This window comes from Micropterus dolomieu, linkage group LG20 (assembly GCF_021292245.1).
Source record: "Micropterus dolomieu isolate WLL.071019.BEF.003 ecotype Adirondacks linkage group LG20, ASM2129224v1, whole genome shotgun sequence".
Classification (NCBI taxonomy): domain Eukaryota; kingdom Metazoa; phylum Chordata; class Actinopteri; order Centrarchiformes; family Centrarchidae; genus Micropterus; species Micropterus dolomieu.
Window position 1 is genome coordinate 16,793,987 of NC_060169.1, and position 20,592 is coordinate 16,814,578.

Here is a 20,592-nt window from a genome sequence, read left to right on the forward strand (position 1 = left end):
CGCTGTTTTATATGGACACGTTTCAGAAATGCTAAAAGAGTTTTTTCTTAATTTCTTTTCACTCACCTTGTCATTCAAAACAACGTAACACCCACTAATCCACAAAATAAAGATGTAAAATTGTGCTATATGTTTTATAATTATGCCATAACTGATCGCCAGGTGATGTAAAGGGATGCAAGAAATAAGCAAAATCATTTTTGGAATTGCCCTTTAAGAAATGACGGTTGTCTTTGGATCAGCACGCTATGTTAGAGGAAAAGAGCATGGTAGAGGCAGAGAAGAAAGTTAGAGAAGCCAGAATAGTGTACAATATGTAGGTTGTTATTTTGTGACCGTGAGTTACAAGGTTAGTTGCGGACAAATGTTTATTTATTAAGGTCACTGTTTTTATGGCCTCTTGAATTCACGGTGCAGCATACTTAGTAAGAAGTAATTTAAATGACTTTGGACATGTTTAGAGGGAGAATAACTAATTTTTGTTAAGGCCACCTCAATTTATATGGGTTTCTTTGCTTTTTCTTCTGTGTTTCTCTGTTGTTGTTTTTTCTGCATGTCCTTTCAATTGCCTCTGTTTTCTCTCTGAAACAATACAATGCTTTTCAGTTTTTTTCTTGGAAACAGATAACAGAGGATGATAAACCAATGGAGGCATCAGTGGTTCTGATTGTTGATTTGTGCGATGCTCATTTCATTAATATCAGAAGCACATTTTTATGACTACAATATCAACAGTGGATTAAACAAAACTCTCTTAAGAAAGTGAATGCATCCCTGTGCTTGTAAGAACACACTGTTCACTGATGCGTGAAATAACCTCATATATTGTAAAAAGCACATTGTGGATGTTGGTCCGTAATGAATATCACTTATATCGTTACTTGTATTGTCATTGGAAACATTATGCAATAAAAGAATAGATATTAGCAATGCATGGGGTAATATGATCCATACCACATCACGTTGGTATTAAAGAACTAAAGTAAGAATTAACTCCGCATGTGATAAATAGTAAACGGCAAACTCATCTGTTTATCAAGTAGAAACTGTTCATGCTAATGCTACAGCATGCAGTACATTAAATAATCATAGGCACTATGCATTATCCAAAACATGAGAATAAGACTTCGTAGAAATTCAAAGACTGGATGGCTTTTAATAGCACGCTCTCAACCTCACAGAGTTGGCTAAGGGAATGGTAAGTAAGATAAAAAAAAAGTCTTTAGATCTTCTTTCAGTGACATCAGATCTATTTTCTTCTTTCCTCTAATGCAGTCTAATTTGCTAATATAAGAAAAGAGAAGTATTTGCCAGACAGAGCATCACTGATGGTGGCAATGGGAGATTATGTTTTCTCTTTATATGAATGTACTCTCCATAGAATGAAATCTTAAAAACTTTGGATTACTTACAAGTTTCTTTTGATGCTTGCTAGTCATGTTAGGCTTTTTGGCTTTTCCCCTTTCCTTTATTGGGTTGAATGTCTTTTTTTGTGCATGTAATAGGTTTGCAAAGTAAAAAAGCCTAATTTCCACCCCAAAGGGAGTTACCATCTCCCGCCGAAAACACTTCTCCTGAACTGCCTGAAAACAGCTCGTTTGTAGTCCAGTCTTTACTTCCATTACCTATCTGTGTCACTATGCAACATGCGTCATAATGCCCGCTAAGCGGCTAGTCAGGTACGCCCTCAGAATTGCTGGTGGAGAAACACACTAAGCTGCAGCACACACAGTGACAAGACACATGACCATTAAAAAACTCCCATGAAGATGTGTTTTGCAGAGAAAACCATAAAACCATATGTTGTAAATTGCATTTGTAGATTATGGTTTGTGGGTGTTATGGCAATACATAAAGCAACAAAATCAAGTGTGTTCCAGGTTTTGAAAATGATTATGTTGTTGATGATGTTGATGATGTTGATGAATGATAAAACTGTTAAGTACTTGGTTGACACAATGGCAAGAAATGCATGCAGTAGTGTTAGATTAATGAAGTCTGTACTGTATTCTCAACTCACTCCAAGGCACACACAGGTCTGGTTGAGATGCATTGCAATGTGAGGTGTTCACTGAGCATTTGTTAAAATGAAACATCCTCTCTCCCACTGTCTCTTTGTGCATGAAATGAATGTGTGCTGCTTGTGTTGCTGTGTTTTTGTGTGTGTTGGAGTATGTGTTTGTGTGTGTCCATGCCTATTTGTATTCATACCTTTGTGGTGTGGTGATGTCTTGTTTGTCTGTGTGTCCAGTGAGGGGAAGATGGTTGTTCTGTCTCTAGCAATCGGGCTGGCTGAACAGGATGACTTTGCCAACCTCCCAGATCTACAGGAAGCACCAGCAAGCAAAGAAAACGAAACCACACCAGAAAAGAGGTAATGAGAGAAAGAGAGAGAGAGAGAAAGAGAGAGATGTCAGGAATGTGATTAGTTAGGCACAAAAATGTTGTGTTCTGTAGTGGTCTACACTGTAGGCTGCCCTGAAAGATCAACAGTTAATAGTCTGAAATGGTGAAGTACTTTTAATGTTACCCTAAAAAAAAAAATACATCTGCTTAAATGTCTTTTATTCTTCTTATAGGATTAAAATGAGAAGCAGTACAGACCAGCACTGACTGCACTTCTACAGTAATAACAAACACTTTCAATTTGATGATAAATACTATAGTTTGACTGTGCTCAAAACTTAGTTTGGAAGAAACTGTGCCTTTTCACAATCAAAAATCATCAGTAAAGAAGTGAAATCGTAATAACATATTTCATTATGTATAATATATATATAATAAGCTATATTAACTATGATGGCTTGATACTACATGAGGTTAAAAATACTGATGTCAGCCCCAAAGCCCCATTTGACCAGCCTCCATTTTTTTTTATCAGGTAACTGTTAGATGTTCCTTCCCTCTAAACCATCTGAAATATAATTTTAGTGGAAAAGTCCTCCATTTTCCAGAAATCATCACATTTAAATATGTTAAAAACAAATCATATTCAGCCATTAAAAACCATCACGTATAATCTAATGTTGATATAATCATTTGTAAAGTCCTCCTTAGGCCATTAGAATCCCCACAAAAACAATTCCAAGGACATGACCTTGGAATTCTCACTACGGCCCTGATTGATAGTTATATTAATTGGGTTACTCTACCTCTGACCAGGATGTTTTTCTTTGACTTCTAGCACGGAACTAAAAACTCTGGCTTAGTCCTTTTCCTTTTGTTTGTTTCCTTTTGCTCAGCTAATGTTGAGCTTACTCAAATTTATATTTTGCATATCACCACATTTTCTTTCCAGCTTCACATTTCAGGTCCTCTTGTTACTTTTTTTCAAGCCCTCTGTGTTCTTCATCCAGATCTTTGTAAGTCTGCTTGTCTGCAGCTCTTCACTGATCTATGAGTTGTAGAGGCACAGAAGGACACCCTCATTATTTAGAAGTAAGGTTCCTCACACGAAACACTTGTCTAAAAATATGCTAACCTGTCATCTACCAGTGATCTCAGAGCAGCTCTCAGCTGGTGAACAAAAGACTGAGCTTCATACAGGGCAGACTCCAGCCTGCCCTGTATGAAGGATAAAGTGCTTAACCCACTGTTTTAAACTAGTAGGCTGAGAACATAACAGTACATAGATTTTTGTTTTGTTCTTTTCAGAAATGCTGCTTTTAATTCCATTAGATTTCTCAAAATGCATAAAGTTTTCCCAAAACCTTTCTGCAGTGCATCCAAGTGTGCTGTTCTAACTAGGTCATCTGTGAGTTTGTGGTTGTTGAAAAATAGCAGTCTGTCTTGGAAGACAAAAACTTCTCTTTGAAAAGATATGTTTTTGATGTTATTGCGACAATTATGACCTTTTAAATGCCTTTAAAATTTATTTCAAAATGTCTAAGGGTCAGCCAGGGGATGAGCTTAGCTCTTGTGTCCCACCCCCCCCCCCACCCCCCCCCACTGCCCCCATCATCCTCTCCCTCTCACTGTCAAGCACCTAACCGTAATCACAGCCAGCCAGTGAGCCTCTACCCCGAGGGGTCGAGAGGGCCAAGTTGTCTAGTGTCCTTCCACAACTAATAATGGCTCTCCATCATCATATCTGTCCGTCTCTCTCATCTCTGTCTCTGTAGTTACCCTGTAAACCCCCCTGTGCCTGTCTGCTGGCTTGCTCCCGGTTGTTTTCATGGAGCCTTGCGGACTAAGAACGAAGGAACAAGATGATCCGGCCAAGAATATATGTGACAAGACAAGACGCTGTCAAACAGTAAAAGAGAGACAGAAAGAGTGGGAAACCTTTGCTCTCTGCTTTCTAGAGAAATATACTACAAGATAAAAATAGACACTCCCATAGAGGTTTGAGATTCTGTTGGTTTATTAATGAAATCAAATACAGCTTGGAGCACAAATATCTACAAACACAAAATCTGATAATAGTGAAATAATAGGATAAAAGCAAAAGCTGTGTGTGCTGTGTATGTCAAATCTATATTTGTTCAGTCAATCCCTCAAAATGTGGACAGTAAACAAACAGACTAAGTGGCACCCTGTCCTTGTCCAATAGCTTTTATAAATGTAGACATAAAAGCTGCAATAACAGTTTTTTGTCCACTTGGGCAATAAGGTGTGTAGCTCCCCCTCAAGTCGCACCCACCTCAAGCCGCGCCCCCTTTCCCTAGAGTCTGTTATAATTATCTACGGTGTCAGTACCTGACCCATTCTGCACACGTGCATACTTATTCCTACTACATAAATGTCATGTCATGAAGGTCTGAAAACAATTTAAAACATTTTAAACGTAAAATTCTATCTTCATTAGTACAAATTAGCACTAATTGTTTCCACACCAGTAAAAGTAAACTTCATATTAACAATATTAGCTCGCAGTATTAAAAGTTAACAGTCCCATTGTATGTTGTCACAGTCACAGCATGGATGTACAATTAGAGAATAAAAGTTCTAATAATACATCCGTTCTTTTGTCTTCTTTTCTAATGAACTTTAAACTAGATCCAATAGCAAAGTCACGGTCCTCCATTGGCCCATTGTGGGTTTAGGGGTTTTACTGGAGGCTCCTGGTGCGCCCCCTCATGCCATGCTAGCAAACAGTTGCCTTTTTACAGAACCAACAGACATATTAACATTCATTTGGAGTTTGTGTTTGTGTCCACCTTTTTTCTTACAAAAAATATTTGGGGATTTAGGTGCTAAATGTTTCACTGTGTTCACCAGCTTGTCACTAACTTTGTCTGCTGTTTGATGCTGGACAGGTAGCATACAGTGGGTTTATCAGAGCCTTTTCACTGAAAAGAGCTCTCTGCTACTGATGGAAACAAAACAAAGTTGATGGAAGTTATATTGAACCAAAACACTAAATTTGCGGGCTGTAAAATCAAAACAATGAACTAAAAAAAGCTCTGTGTTGGTGAAGGGAACTGCAGAGTTAGGGATAATTCTTTGTCAGTTCATCACTACTAGCAATCTCTTTCACATTACACACTTCATCCACAGCTATAAAAACAAATTATTAATGCAGCTTTAAAGTGTTTTAGAGTTCAATCAGTGATCACTAATCTACAGCTGCTAAGGAACTTGTAATCGGGAATCATAATTATCTCATAAAACACTGCATCTGTTTCCCTTGTTCAAAAGAATGTATGCTTACATAAATGGAGGCATATATTACTTGTCTAGTCAAATTGCAGTTTTGGGAATCAGTTGTAATATGCAGGCAGATATTTAGTGGTGTGTACTCAGACGCTGAGAACTGCTGATCAAAGCTTGCAACATAGCACAGAGAAATTATCTGTTCTTTCTGCCTGTCAGTCATTTATAAACTAAAACTAATACTTGCAGAGGAGCCTGTTTCAATCATTAACAGCCGAACTTGCATGCATATACTATATGAGAGGAGAGTGGTGTGTGTGTTTGTGTGTGTGTGTGTGTGTGTGTGTGTGTGTGTGTGAAATTTACAGAGTTAATTATCAGCAGTGTGTATTGTGAGAAGTTTAATGTTAACCTGTGGTTTGGAATGCAGCAGCATCTACAGCTGTATTAAACTTATCACATCTTAGAAATAAAATCCCATTAGACACCAACGCAGCTGTGATTACAGTTAATTATATTATTGTCAAAGGACACATTTTGTTTTTCACTGATCTGTTATCTAGACACAAAGGCCTTGTTTTCTCCCTCTGTGTTAAGCGAAAGGTCCTCTAATCTCTTATGTGGTACTTTTTGTTATGTGAGTCAATTTGGGTCACCGTGGTAGACCGGCCAAAGCCCTGCGGTGGACTGGACATAATCACCCACCTGCAGGTAACTATGATGGAAGCTCTGAAGCTGTTTGTTATTATCATCTCAGAAAGCTGTTGTTGCATGGAGAAGCTGCATCTTAATGAGCTCAGAGATTCGCCACACAGAGAGATGCAGGGAAATAAATATGAATAAACCCAAAAGAGCTTACGGACAGTCTCCACTCTGAACATTGAGTTTGTAAACGTTGAAAAATGTGCAATGGTTTCTGAAATGGAGCATGTCAACGTCTCCTCTCATTCAATACAAGCCAAGAATACATTGTGCCTGGATAGAGTATATATGATGACAGGATGTTCAAAAAGCAGATCGTGGACCTCTCTGAATGTTTGGTCTAGAATATAATCACAGTTATTTTTGCCTTTACAGTTGATAGTTGATCATGTCCTTCTAATTCACTGATACTGAGGTATGCAAAGTCCTAGTTTGGTATAATACGTGCTTTCAGTGTGTTTGACCATTCACAACCTTTAAAGGAGAAAATTTAATCAGTTACCTCAAAAAATGTACCCTTGAGAAGCTGGAAGCTCTATTAGGAAAGAAACGGACAAACCTCACAGACATCATCTTTTGAAAAATGTCACAAAAAAGGGGAGAGAAATACATTTCCAAAGTCTAAACAGTCAGAATGAAAAGTAATCTTTGCATACCTGTTTACAAAAAAATGGGATTTATGGAGAATAAGAGATGAGTAAAAATATGAAAAATAAGCTCCCAAACACTGTCAACACTGTTGACATACTACATACTACATACTACATTACTACGACACTGGAAAACAACTTTTGTCAGGCATTTTCACTGCATGTTTGCTGATGCTGTTGTATACTACGTACTGTACTATATTCTGTGTTCTATCTGTTTTACATATTTCTTGAGAATGTACCCCTTTTGCTGCGATGTAATGTTTCTATTCACTGCGACTTGCTAAATTAAATGCCAGGTGAAGGTTTTTTGACCGAAATGAAGCTGCACTAATAAATAATTTTACATTGACAATGGATTAAATTACTATGTGTAATGGGTAAAGGGTCACTGTAGCGACAAACCCACAGATAATTATTACCTGACTCTGTCGTTCCCCTCAGCACTATGGAGTCAGTCTCACAGCTCTGATAAGTGTCATTTCCGCTTCCTTCAGATAAAAAGCTCCGATTAACCCACTGACCACTACCTGCCCAACAACAATAAGGCTGTTCACTTCCACGCAGCGGCCAAAGAAAAACATTTCCCGTTTAACAAAGTTACCTTAAGTGTTGACAGTATACAGGAGCATATTTTTTATATTTTCACCAAAAGTCTGAACAGGAATATTTCTAGTATATTGTAATTTGGTGATGAGCCTACACACTTAAAGATCAGTACATTAACAGTACATTACATTTGATGTGCGCTTCAAACTTAGGGTGTGTGCAGTGTTGGTATGAGTGACCTCAGTGGGAATCAGAGTTTTAATCGTTCCAGTGGTAACGTTTTACTGCACTCTGAGTTTGACAACGCCAGAATGTACAGTTTTAATCAAGCAGGAAGTTGTTGCCACCCATCATCAGCTGGTATATCTGACTTTTTCAAATGTGTGTCTGAGCCAGCAATCACAGTGAGTCATGCCTCCTAACGACTCTCCAGGCTAGCCACTGGTCCCCACGGCAGCCTCTGGAGCTGGCAGTGGCCCGGGAGGAAAAATGATTGGAAAGAAAAAGTGATGTAGGTCAGCACAAACGAGGCATCTTTTTAAAAAAAACCTGTCAGATCTAAGTCTGGACCTCATTCACCATTTCCCTTGTTGCTGCTTATGGCTACGAGCAGGGAGCTGATTTAAGAGAGCCCATGAAAAGAAAGTGAAGGGGGCGTCACAGCAAAGGTGACAGTGATTGGTGGAAGGGGGAAAAAAATAGTGCTCTTGAAGTCGTTTAACAAATTTGACTTTTATCTGAATGCATATGTATTTGACACCACTACAGGTTATTTATGCGTGAAGCATTATTTACAAAAAAAGCAGCTCCCAGTGGAAAAATCTCAAGAACAAGGCAGCAGAAGTATATTCAAAGAGCATCTAACCCGTCGCACTCTGTAGATAGCTCCAATAGTTGTATTAGCCTGCGTGTTGAAGGGGGCGGAGGCTGAGTGATTTGTCCCTGTTGGTGGGGAGCGCTGAGTGGGCTGACATTCGAGCCTGGGCCTCATCCATCATGGGACATGGGACTTATATTGTGTTTCATAGTCTCCTAGGGCTAGTGTATGATCAGCAAGACCCAGATACAGCATGTTTATGGAGACACAGTTCCCATCCAGGCCCTGCTGGTAACCCTCATCCCTCATGTTCGCAACCGTCCATCCACTTTCCCGCCCTCGCCCTCTGCTTCCCATTCCTCTCCCCATCCCCTCATCAATTTCCTCTCTTACCACTCTAGCCCTCATTTTGTTTCTCAATAAGACTTTGTCTCCTCATCTCACCTTCATTCCCTCTCCACCTCTTCCTTCTCTCTCAATTTCTCCCCAGAGTTTATTTAACTGCAGTTATTAAACCTTTTTTCTTGCGCTGCTGTTATGCCAGTTTCTCTCCTTCTCTTTCCGCTTCTCCATTCCACTATCTCCTTATTCACCTAATCCATCCTTTCCTGAGGGTGTTGAGACTTGGATGATGTCACAGCAGCGCTCCTCTGCCAGCCTAGATGACTGTCATCTTGGCCTGGCTGATAAATTTGCTTCATTGCTGTACATCGGAAAAAAGGGATGAACTTCACTTGTGGACAGTTTTCATGCATTGGTTCCAGTATATTTCCTACTATACTGAAAATGTGTAATTACCATTAGTAGTTACTTCTCTCAAAAGTAATTACTTTATTAATTACTGCATGTAAAAGTAATTAGTTAATCTGCTTCAGTTCTTATAAATGCACACATAGCTATATTATTTTAGTGTTTCTGTGGCACAGTATGGTACAAGACCAGTGTTAAATTTTACCTATCATTAAACCTATTATCACTACGATGAAAAGTAAGTAGTGGAATAGACCTGGCAATCTGTCTGTTCAGCTATGTGCACATTAATTCTTGGGTTTAAAATCAGGCTTTGTCTGTTTGGATGGAGTGGCTCCTCCTTGGTCAGCAGAGCTAGCACCGGGGGCCTTTCATGATTAGGTTTGTGGAAGCATGTTGTTCTGCTAGGTGCTTCGGGACGATAAGAATTACTAGTCTTTGGTGTCGATAAAGTTCTCATGCTTGCACATAGACTGCAACTCGGCACAATTTTTTTTTGTCCTTGATCCCAAGGAAGACAAATAATGTTCGTAATTCCAGGACATCAAGCTCGCATTGCCTGAACTGTCAGCCTTTGTGTGCAGTCTAATGCTGATTCTTTGACCATTTCAAATTGTGCCGCCGTAAAGTCGGGTGACATTAGATCATATACCGGAAAATCTGGGGAATAGGCTGCATTTGTCGGCTATCAAGACAAAAGTAACAAGTAAAATTTCATTAAATGTAATTACATTATTTAATTTGAAAAAGTTATTAGTTACGTTTAAGTTACTGCCAAAACTCATTACTCATTACTTTGTAACTTTGTAATGCGTTACTCTCCCAACACTGGTCGCAAGTGTCAAGATTTAAGGAGTGACTCCAAACACACTCCAGAATTTTATACTCACCCAATCTCAGCTCTATTTCTTGCTTGTTCAACTCATCTAAATGATGAAAGCTAATATTATTTCATATTGTTTTCTCACATGAAGCCAGCTATAAAAATAAATGCAATAAATCTCTGTCACTTTTGTAACTTATCTCATATCCTAAGGCAGGTTATCTTAATTATTTTGGCAGTGAGAATGATAACGCAAAGTGATAAAGGGTAATATAGCAACAAATATAGCTTTTTCAAATGATCTCTCTGATCCACATTCTATTTGAGGCGTTGTTCTGGGTGATCACTATTTAGTCAGCTTGTACACAGTGGACAACTAACCTGTAAGAATGTATCATAACATATTTTTTTTAAATTCATACACAGATAAAACAGTGAAGAATCTTCTCATTTAACCCTGTCTCTTAGAAATTACATTTCTATACTACCAATTTGTTTTGCCAATTACTTTCTGACCCGAAACATAATTTTTTGTCATAACATCTTGGATACTGGAGATCATGGACTGGTTTTACAAAGACAGACTGTGGCTTTGATCAAACTTATAGTCAAACTTCAGATAGATGTCTAAATTCATCTGTTGTACAAAGCTGTCTGGCTATTGTAAGAAGGACTAATTTGCCGTGAATATTTTTAGCTTAACTTACTTTAACTTAAAAACACAGATGAGTGAGCAACCACGTCCCTTCTCATCCTCTTCTCATTGCTCGCTTGCAATATTACTAACAAACCAAAAATGATGAGCCACATTTAGCTCTTTTCTGTCATTTGGTGCCACTGGTCAGCAGGTGTCACTCACTGATTGTTAATTTGGAAACATGGCCCTTTTTCCTGAGTTAGCCTGGAGGTCTAACTTTTAAGGCTTACAATAAGTCAGTCTTTATCAATAAGTCAGTCTTAATCATTATCGTTCTACAGTTGCCATGAATGAAACAAATTAATTACATTGTCAGGGCACATTTTGCTTATACTTTCAGGAAGCACATTTTTAGATGATAAAAAATTTAATCCAAGTGGCATTGTGTGTATTTTCTGTTGTAAATACATGTATAAACATGATTTCTAGGACACAGGGATTTTTCATTGCTATGTGCAAATAAGTCAAGACGTAATTTGCCAGTTAACTAAAAATAACAGATTTATTCACTTTAACATGTAAGTGAAACACAACTTAAAGACATTATTCTCTTTAGATGAGTTAAAGTGAAACTTTAGTACACATAAGTGTATTTATTCAGTGAAGTGCATCAAATGAATAATTGAAGACAGATAATTTGAGACAGATTCTGCTGATTATTCTTGCTAAGCATTTGAAATAGTTTTTATTCCTCTTAGTTCTCACACCCAGGATTGGTTATATTTAGAAAATAAAAACTCCACCTCTGCTTTAGAAAGTGTGCATACAGATACTTAAGTGCCATCTTTGAGCAAACAGATGGCAACTAGGTTTGTGTGCACAACATTCCATTAGTTTTCTGTTTCCCAGACACGAGGAGGCATGCAGAAGGACAGTATGGCCAGAAAGAAAACAAAGATTTGGTTATGACACGTGTGTGACAATGCAAACCTCTGATTAAAATTCTTGTCGTCCAGTAAATATGAACCGCAAGTTGCTTTGCCTGATCTGAATGAAGACGTTCTCTCTCGCTCATGCTTCTTGCTGCCAGAGCTCTGCTTGCACTTATTTATTTTTTTCTCTAATCCTGTCGCTTCTCCTGTAATTACTGACATGATGTACTGTGATCAAAGCTGGGTGAATGAATCATAAATCAAAGCTGAACAGACTCATAAACAGACAATACAAATGTGACATAGGATAAGATAAGAATTCTCCGCTTTTCCCCCTGGGATGTAACGACCGAATTTGTCCAGTTACAGAGTAGATGGCCTACAGCTCAGTCCCAGATTGAGGCCATGAGGTCAAAAGTCAGGGTTTTGAGTTTCAGGGCATCAGATCAAAGTGGTTATTCTCCAGGGATAGTGCCCTCAACCTCCGAGAGGACTGCATGTGTGTGTGTGTTTTCATTAGTGTCGTTTTATAGACTTGCTGGTAGTTCATTTGCATTTCCCTACCATTGCAAAAGTAAAGCACAGACTGAGATCAGAACTTGTTCCAGTCTGATGATCCAGACTGTTTATTAAGAGTAGAAGGTAACACCATACGTGCCTATTTCTGTCATTGCCTGTTGTTTTGAATATCATGGCTGGAGGTTGTTCTGCACTTTTTTTTGGCACTTATGAATCAGCCATTTTCAGCATGAGCTCACACATACCCAGTGGTGTGTGCTTTGGTGCTTCCACAGGGTCATAGGGGGTTAGAAAAAGGGTAGGTATGAGATAAATCAAAGAAGAGCATGTTCCAGGGGTGTGTTTCAAAGGCTTTCTAAATGTTTAGTCCCTTTGCCTTGTGGGCTTTTTGCTATTTTCAGTATATGCCCCTCTCTGTGGAACTTCCTTGGATTTTAGTGCCCTCTTTTGAAGGCTCCCGTTACCATGGTAACTGCAACCCCGTGTAAAATACATGATGGTAGTGAGTACAACCTTAAGTGGGAGCACACATTTCAGTAGTCATGGCTACAACAACCTCTAAAGAATGAATTATGTAACTGGTGTTGTGTTTCAGACGACCAGCAGGCAGCTACAGATATCTTTCCTTCTGTCTGGGCAAATTCCAACATTTATCACTGTGGCATGATACATGTGCGCTCATTTTTACTTTCTGATAACTGCAAAAATGTTGAGTTTATGTCTAGTTTTGTCGTTGAATCCAAAATACCTGCAGTGAGAATAATTCAGTTGTTTTTAGTGAGGATTAACTGAGTGGAAAGATAATAATTCCTCCCATTTCCTGGGTGTTACACAGGAGTATTTCTGCACCAAGTCTCATCATTTTCTTTATATCTCTGGACAAAAAGCTAATTTGAGGATGTTATCATGTCTGCTTGAGATATTATGCACCATCAGTGCCCTGCTGCAGTCTGTGCGTGTGTGCAGGTGTGTGCATATTTGACAGTAAGTAAATATGTATATTTACACGCGTGGATGAACTTACCTCACTACCACATCCGATTGCTCTATGTCCCCCAGGCCGTTGCCCTGTTAACAATCATAATTCAAGGACGCTCTGTGCAGCACCAGGTCTTTATTTGCCTTTCATGTCACCATACGTTCATCTGTGGTGACTATGACAAGCAAACACCACAAATGTATTTGTCTAATACAAATCATTTAGGAATAGAAGGTTTTGATGAAACAAGTGTATTATTTTGCTATTTTTCCAATAAATTTCTCCAATAAATTTGTTTCTCTAAAACCAATTTAGGAAAAAGGCAGCAATCTAGTGGTAAAAAAAATTATTTTGATAATTTTGGGGAATTTTATTTGTAACTTATTGAATGACAAAACTTCTGGCACATTTCGGCATGAAACCTTCATCAGAACACATGACAGCTCTGAAGTCTTTGTAAATGACACATCATGCAAACAACAAGAAAGCAATTGCATTTGCACACATTCAAGGAGATCACAGCAGGAGAAAATGTAATAAAGAAAGAAAAAAAGGATAAAAAGAAGAAGAAATTAATTTGGGGCAAAAATACGTATTGCTGTCCTTTAAAGCAGGCGAAGTGCACCTGTTTCCTCAGTTGTTTCAAATATTGTAATTTGGTCTAATTTGGCTACTGCGTATTTGTGGTTTTTTCTTTTTTTGGTCATTTAAATACATGCATTGACACAGACCAGTCAATGAAATGTACACATGTTGTTAAGAGACTGCCACTGTGTAATTAATGATGCTATGTTTTTCTATGATACATTAAGTCATCAACCTGAAGTGAGGGTATTACTTTGCTTTGATTTGCTTCCTATTCCTGAAACCCTTACTCTCGCTTTCACTTTTTGACAGAAGTCGTCTTACGTCTTACTATGTCCACTTGGTTAGCTGTTGGTTTACCACAGTTGTTTTTTTATCTGTTTTCTCTATTCTCGTGTCTGCCTGCCCAATAAACACCTAACTGTGTGTCTCAAGTTAGTTAGAAATGGAAGAGTATCTGCTCTGTTGGTTTATTGTCCGAGAAACGTTTTTTTTCTTTTGGTTACTCTTAGTGGCGCAACTGCCGGGTCAACCGGCTTCTTCGAAGTCTTTGACTTAATGCTGGATTACATCTATGCAAATGCTACAACAACAGACAGAGAGTTTGGTTCAGTGCTCCATTGGATGGGAGCAGACGGAGCAGTGAATACGTTTACAGTTAGGAAAAATGCATGGATAATATATGCAGGTCCATACAGTTTTAGAGTTTTATATATGCTGTGTTATGGTATTGCATGTGCTCTGCATGACTAAGATGATTTATGGCCAAATATCTACAGCGGCACAGTAGAATGAAAAGCAGATCCCCATTGTAAATAATGGAGAACATTCCTGGCTGTGTTTATGTTTGGTTGATTGTTCAAGATTCATGTGGTCTCTGTCTTGTGTGTTGGGTGTTGATTTAGTAGGATTCAATGGGCTGTCACTGAGCCAACCCCTCCTACAAGCAAGCATTTATAGACTCTTTGGGTAGAGACTCAGCTGACAGGCATATATTATGTGCTCTAAAGTGGTGAATGCCTCTAAAGAGTCATCCGTGTAGCTGAGCTGCAACTCAACTGTTTAGAGGGAGGGGGTAGGTGATAGTGGGGTACATTTTAAACAATTTATCCTCATCTCAAGAATGAATTGAATTTTACATATTCATTTTAGCACTGGCAGCTGACACTCAAATGTCAGTATTGCCTTTACTGCGCCAACAGTTTTTAAACCAGTCCCTACAATTCCCACACATTGAAAACACATTTGAAAACAGAAAGGTGACAAAAGACAAATTTTAAGGTTTTAAGCATCTGCACATGTTATTTCATTAGTAAATAAATTGAAAATACACACTTGATTGGGGTAAAATCAAACCCTTTAGGATACCAGTAAGATAGCATGTTTTGTTTCTGTTGTCAAGGGAAGGGTGGTGATCAGTTCACCTGGGTGTGATAGTTTATTGACATTTCCCATATCCATTCAAGTCGCATTTCCATCCAGTAAATTTGTTTGAGATTCTCTCAGCCAAAAACATTGTAAGACTAAGATGATCTTAGTCCAGTTATAAGTCTACAGGCTAACAAATTAGTCCTAAATATTCTCGCAAAAAACAGAATCATCATATTAATCAGTTCATTAAAAAGGTAAAACAGTGTCCTTGAACACAGCACACAACTGTACAGGTGGGAATAACGTCAAATAACACAGTGAGACAGCCAGGTGTTATGTGTGTGACTGCCAGGTGTTCTGTAATTATTTTATGGCAACACATTGTTCTCTGATGTGTTAAGGGGTTGATATTATGAGCTGTAATTTCTTCTCAGCATACACCAGTTTGACCTGTTAGAGGAATAATGGTTCAGAAGTCTTTATAAGCAGATACATAAGCTGAGCTCTGAAACAGAAACCATTACATTTTGAATTAAGTCTGCGCTGCATTATCGGTGCCCTGACCTGCAGATCACAGGAAATAAACGTAGAGTGACGAATCAATTCTTTTCTCATCCACACCATATCCTTTTCTCCTCCTCTCTGTGTTTCTCTCTCGCTTGTCTCTTTGCTGCACAAACCCTGTCCATCTCTCACCCCTTCTTGTCCAGCCTCCTTCTATTTTTCTTGACCATGGAACGTGTCAGTTTGCTTCCCTTCTGTGCTTTAGAGCATCCGATTCTTTACCCAACAAGTCTGGTCTGTTTTGTTTCCAGGCTTTTTATCCTGTCTCCCTGCTCTTCTCGATTTCTCTTTCAGCTGTTGCTTGTGTGTGTTATTGTGTGTGTCTGGTGATGTCTAAGTCTCACAATAATTTGAGTCAGTAACCTCACTTTGTTCATTCAATTAATCCTCTGAGTCTTAACAAAGACAAATCCTCTCCTTCACTTTTTCTCAACCTCTGTGAACAGATAAGTCTTGAAATGTATCTTTCCCTCATGGATCATCTTTCCCACAATACCGGCCTTTTCTAATCTCACTTCTGCTTTTACCTTTGTGCTTTATAGCTCACCTGCTCCCTCGCTGAGTATTTCTGTCTCTCTGACTCTCTCTGTTTTTTCTCCCTGGGTTGTATCTCTCACAGTGATAAGTGCTCATTAGTCTTATTTGTCAATACGCCTAGTCTGGTATCAGATCTTTTTATCATTATTATTATTATCCTTGTTTACCAAATCGTTACATAATATAGATACAATTTTTACCTCTATCATTTTGTTTCAAGGATTATCAGACAGATTATTATTCTTATTTTCTAAAGGTCTTGTCCTGTAAATGTAGTTTTTGACATAGGTTTGTCCATTGACAATCCTCAGAGTTTGTAAAGGGACAGGTGGTGATGGACCAAATCTCACACTGCTGTCAGCTTTGGGGCTTGTTAGTTAGAATTATACGCAAATATAGTAAGACCTTGTTTTTAGATGACAGTTTGAATGTTTAGTTAATCCAACTGTTGTAGCCCTGAGCAATGAGACTCACCACAGCCTCCCTTGCTTGAAAGCATGTGGACACTCATAAAGTTTATAACAAATAAGCTTTTCCACTTTCTTACCAAGAGTAAGATGAGAACATTGACACCCCTCCCATATTAGCATGGCAAGTATGAAGCTGCTACCAACACCCCATTAGAGTAGCTTAGCATAAAGACTGGGAACAGTGGGGGGCCGTTGCCAGGCAAACAGTAGAGACTCCAAGTCATTATTCTCTCAGCAAAGCGACCCCCCTGTAAAACCACAACTTGTAATTTTTCACACTTTGGCTTTGTACAAATTAAACCAACAAGATGTTAATTTGTGAGCTTTAGAGGTGCTGTTGGGCTGATTCTAGCCAGCCTAGCTGTGTCCCCCTGTTTCCAGTCTTCTAAACTAAGCTAACAGGGTGCTGGCTCCAGCTACATATTTTAGCGTACAGTCATTAAAGTGGCATTGATCTTCTCATCTATATCTCGACAGCAAAGCCAATAAGTGCATTTCCCAAAACCTCAAATAATGCTATTAATATGCTGCAACATTCATTTGAGCGTATTTTCTTTTGCTATAAAAAAAAATACATATATATACATAACAGATTTATCACTGACAGTCATGTGTGCTTCTCTGCTGGTTAAGGTCTTTTGAGCACAAACAGCCTAGCTAGGAATGGTTACTGAAAATTAGCATGCCTATTTTTTGACTACCTCCTCACATAACCTTCACCTTGTAGGCTGTATCGGCATGGCAAGCCGTTTTAACATTTAAACTTTAAAATGTACTACTTATTTATTAGTTACTAGTAATTATTCCATTAGTTACTAGTAACTATTCCTGTCTTACTAGTAACTAACTACTATCGTCCCTCAAGAGTCTCCAATGACAGCCTCCATTTTTTTGGAAAGGTAGCTCCCATTCAGCTACAATACTATTAGAGAGGTCTGATGTTGAAGGCCTGACTTGCAATTGCCGTTGAGTTCTTCCAAATAAAACTTTTGGAACAGGAAAGGACCTTCCTGAAACTATTACTACAAACATGTACGCACAATATTCTCTAAAAATTCATTGTATGTTGGGCGTGAGGATTTCCCTTCATTGGAAGTGAAGGGCCATGCCCAAACCATGAAAACCAGCCCAAAAGTTTTACTGTATACCAGCGTTGAATATGAGCATGTTTATGTGAATTTGTGTGTGTTTGTGTCCATTTTAACAGGACCCCAGGTAACAAACCAGGCAGCAGCCCCAGAGGTCAGACCCCAGATGAGACTGGACGCCGCCACGATGCTAACTCCTCTGTTTCTGATTTGGCCAACTCAGTCACCAGTGACATGCTCATGGTAACACACAATGTCAACACAGCATAGCTACTAGAGATTTTATAGATATGCCACTAACTCATCCGTGGTCTGTCTGTTTTCCACATTGCTGAACTTATCTATATTAAGAGGAGCAGGGCTGCTGTCAGCAAAGCCTTTTAAATCATAATAAATGAGATGGCTAAAAGACTCGAATGGTGCTTCCAGATGATCTTTCCTAATCTAAGATGGAGGTTACATGCAGGCCTTGAGACAAGGAAGGAAAATTAGTCAAGGGTTGGATGAAATAATGTAAAAACCTAAAAATAGGACTGGAACTTATTAGTAATCAATCACCATTGTAAACACTGTTATAATATCAGAAGGGAGTCAGTGACAGTGGGGGTCCAGGGCCTTGTTGATGAAGCCAGCTGCAGATGGGAGAAACCGTTCTTGTGGAGTGAGGTTTTGGTCCTGATGGACTGTCACCTCCTGCCAGAGCGGAGTGTCTGGGGTAGGAGGAGTCAGCCACAATTATTCCTGCCCGCCTCAGACTATTGGATGTCTATAGGTCCTTTAGGGAGGGGTGGGAGGTGATGGGCTCTTTATGCAATCCACAACAATCTCCACTCTCTTTGAGCTTTGAGCTCCAGATAGTTCTGGCAGCACCAGGTCATCAGATGGTTAATCTCCCACCTTAAGGCGGACTCATGGCTGGAGGTGCAGCTGTTGGTGAACAGGGAAAAGAGTGGAGGGGAAAGAATGCCACCTTGAGGGGATGGCTGATGGTTTGAGAGTCAGAGACATGTTTCCCATGTTTATGTGCTGCCTCCTGTCAGGCAGGATGTATATGATCTACCTGCATGTGGAGTCAGGCACGCTCAGAGCTTGGGAGAGCTTGTCCTGCAGCAGAGCTGGCGTGATGGTGTGAAAGGTGGAGCTGAAATGCATAAACAGGATCCTGGCATAGGTGCCTGAGGAGTCCAGGTGCTGGAAGATGAAGTGAAGGGCCATGTTTACTGCATCATCTACAGACCTGTTGGCTCTTTAGGCGAACTGCAGGGGGTCTACGAGTGGGTCTATGATGGATTTGAGGTGGCACAACACAAGGTGTTGCCCCACAAAAATTTATTACCACAGAGGTCAGGGCAAAAGGGCAGTAGTCATTAAGTCCTGTGGTGCTTGTGCGGTCATTGTGTGGTGGCTGTGGCTCAGGAGGTAGAGCGGGTTGGCTGTTAATCGGAAGGTTGGCAGTTCAATCCTGGCTCCCTGGTGGCTGTTCCGCCAGTGTATGAATGTGTGTGTTGTGTTAGTTTCTGTTTGAGCACTTAGGCTTTGTGTGTGGATGTAGTGTAAAAGTGCTTTGAGTGGTCGAAAAGACTAGAAAGGCGCTATACAAGTGGGCAGCATTTGTGTTTTTGGGGACAAGGTTGATGCTGGAGGATTTAAAGCAGTCTGGCGCATGGCATGTCTTCGGTGAGGCGTGTTGTACGTGAACATTTAGTAAGTTTTAGTAAGTTATAGTAACTTTAATTAAATTTAGCAGTAAATACAAGCAGTCCAAGAAGTCTGTGTTGTTTCATTTTTAACTTGTAGCAGCTAATCTTCTTGTTTGATGCAGTTTGGATCGCACAGCTTGACAGTTCATTCTTGACACTGGAAATATCCGTTGACAAAACAATGTCCACTCACGTTCCACTTACTCTCCATATCACAAGTCCTTTACCAGCAGAGGAATTCTACTCAGTTTTCGCAGGAATGAAGCAAAGCATTAGCTCAGGCACAGCACTGACGTTGCGGACAGCTGTTTCCTACATGCTTCACAATGACTTACTGATTTACTGCTTCGTGCCCATTAACATCCAATAATATTAATGCAGGAGTATGCAGCCATTATAACCTTATGCTTATCACTGCTAGTTTGCTGATACACACATGCTCTCTCCTCCACTCCAAGCTCTTCTTCATGAGGTATGTTTGGGCATTGTTGATTTAACTAAGATTTATGTTCATGTTCTTTGAGGTTTCTCACAATAAACAGAGCCTTTTCTGAAAACCGATGAGTGGAGATTGTTTTAGCAAATGAATGTACAGTTTTTGCTTTGGTGACATGGCCTCTTTGCTGTAAAAACTGACAGATCAAATTGTTGATTGATCAGCAAGTGCTGATTTATGACAAATACTGATATTTTGCACTGTAACTAAAATCACCCACCTTTATATCAGCATTAGAGTTCAGCGTTCAGTGTTGTTATTCCACCTTCTTACAACTTGGGACAATTTTTCTAGTTTTGGCCATTACTTCTATCAGAAAAAAATAACTTTTCTTATCAAATGAATTGCTGAGATCTGGGAACATGGCAGCCATGCTAAAAATGTTGGGGCCAGAAACACAAGCATTCAGACAGTCATGTGGGTTTTTAGCAAACTCCCAGCTTAGCCAAACTTATTTGGAAGATAAAATGTAAGTGTTAAAATGGTTTTAGTGAACTGTTGTCCTGCCAGATCACTTTTTTCATAACTTTTCATAACAAAATAATACCAAAGTTGTAATAAAGTCATTTTTTATGAGGTGTTTGCATTTTTATGTGTCTATGACCTACTGTAAATAATACACTGTGTTGGTTCTGGAGACAGTGAGAACAGAAAGCTCACTCAAAAAGTACTGTCTTCATCCCACTCGGCTCACCCACCTGTAGAGCACCACGGTTAGTTTTACAGTTAAGAGTATCTCAGCTAACTGAAACATACAGTAATCATCACCCTGAAGTGAGACAGTGGGAGGGAAGGGGACATGCGCCTTATCCAGCGAGGTTTGGTAAT

General features: G+C 39.3%; 1 protein-coding gene across 1 annotated transcript in view; it reads left to right on the plus strand.

The window, feature by feature from the left end:
* The window catches only part of syt7b (synaptotagmin VIIb), a 49,230-nt gene that overhangs the window by 22,663 nt on the left and 5,975 nt on the right, over positions 1 to 20,592 (plus strand). Inside the window, exons 5-7 of the mRNA XM_046032834.1 lie at positions 2,252 to 2,374; positions 12,428 to 12,433; positions 17,688 to 17,811. Coding sequence (XP_045888790.1) covers positions 2,252 to 2,374; positions 12,428 to 12,433; positions 17,688 to 17,811 — 253 coding nt within the window. The remainder of the gene's footprint in view (positions 1 to 2,251; positions 2,375 to 12,427; positions 12,434 to 17,687; positions 17,812 to 20,592) is intronic.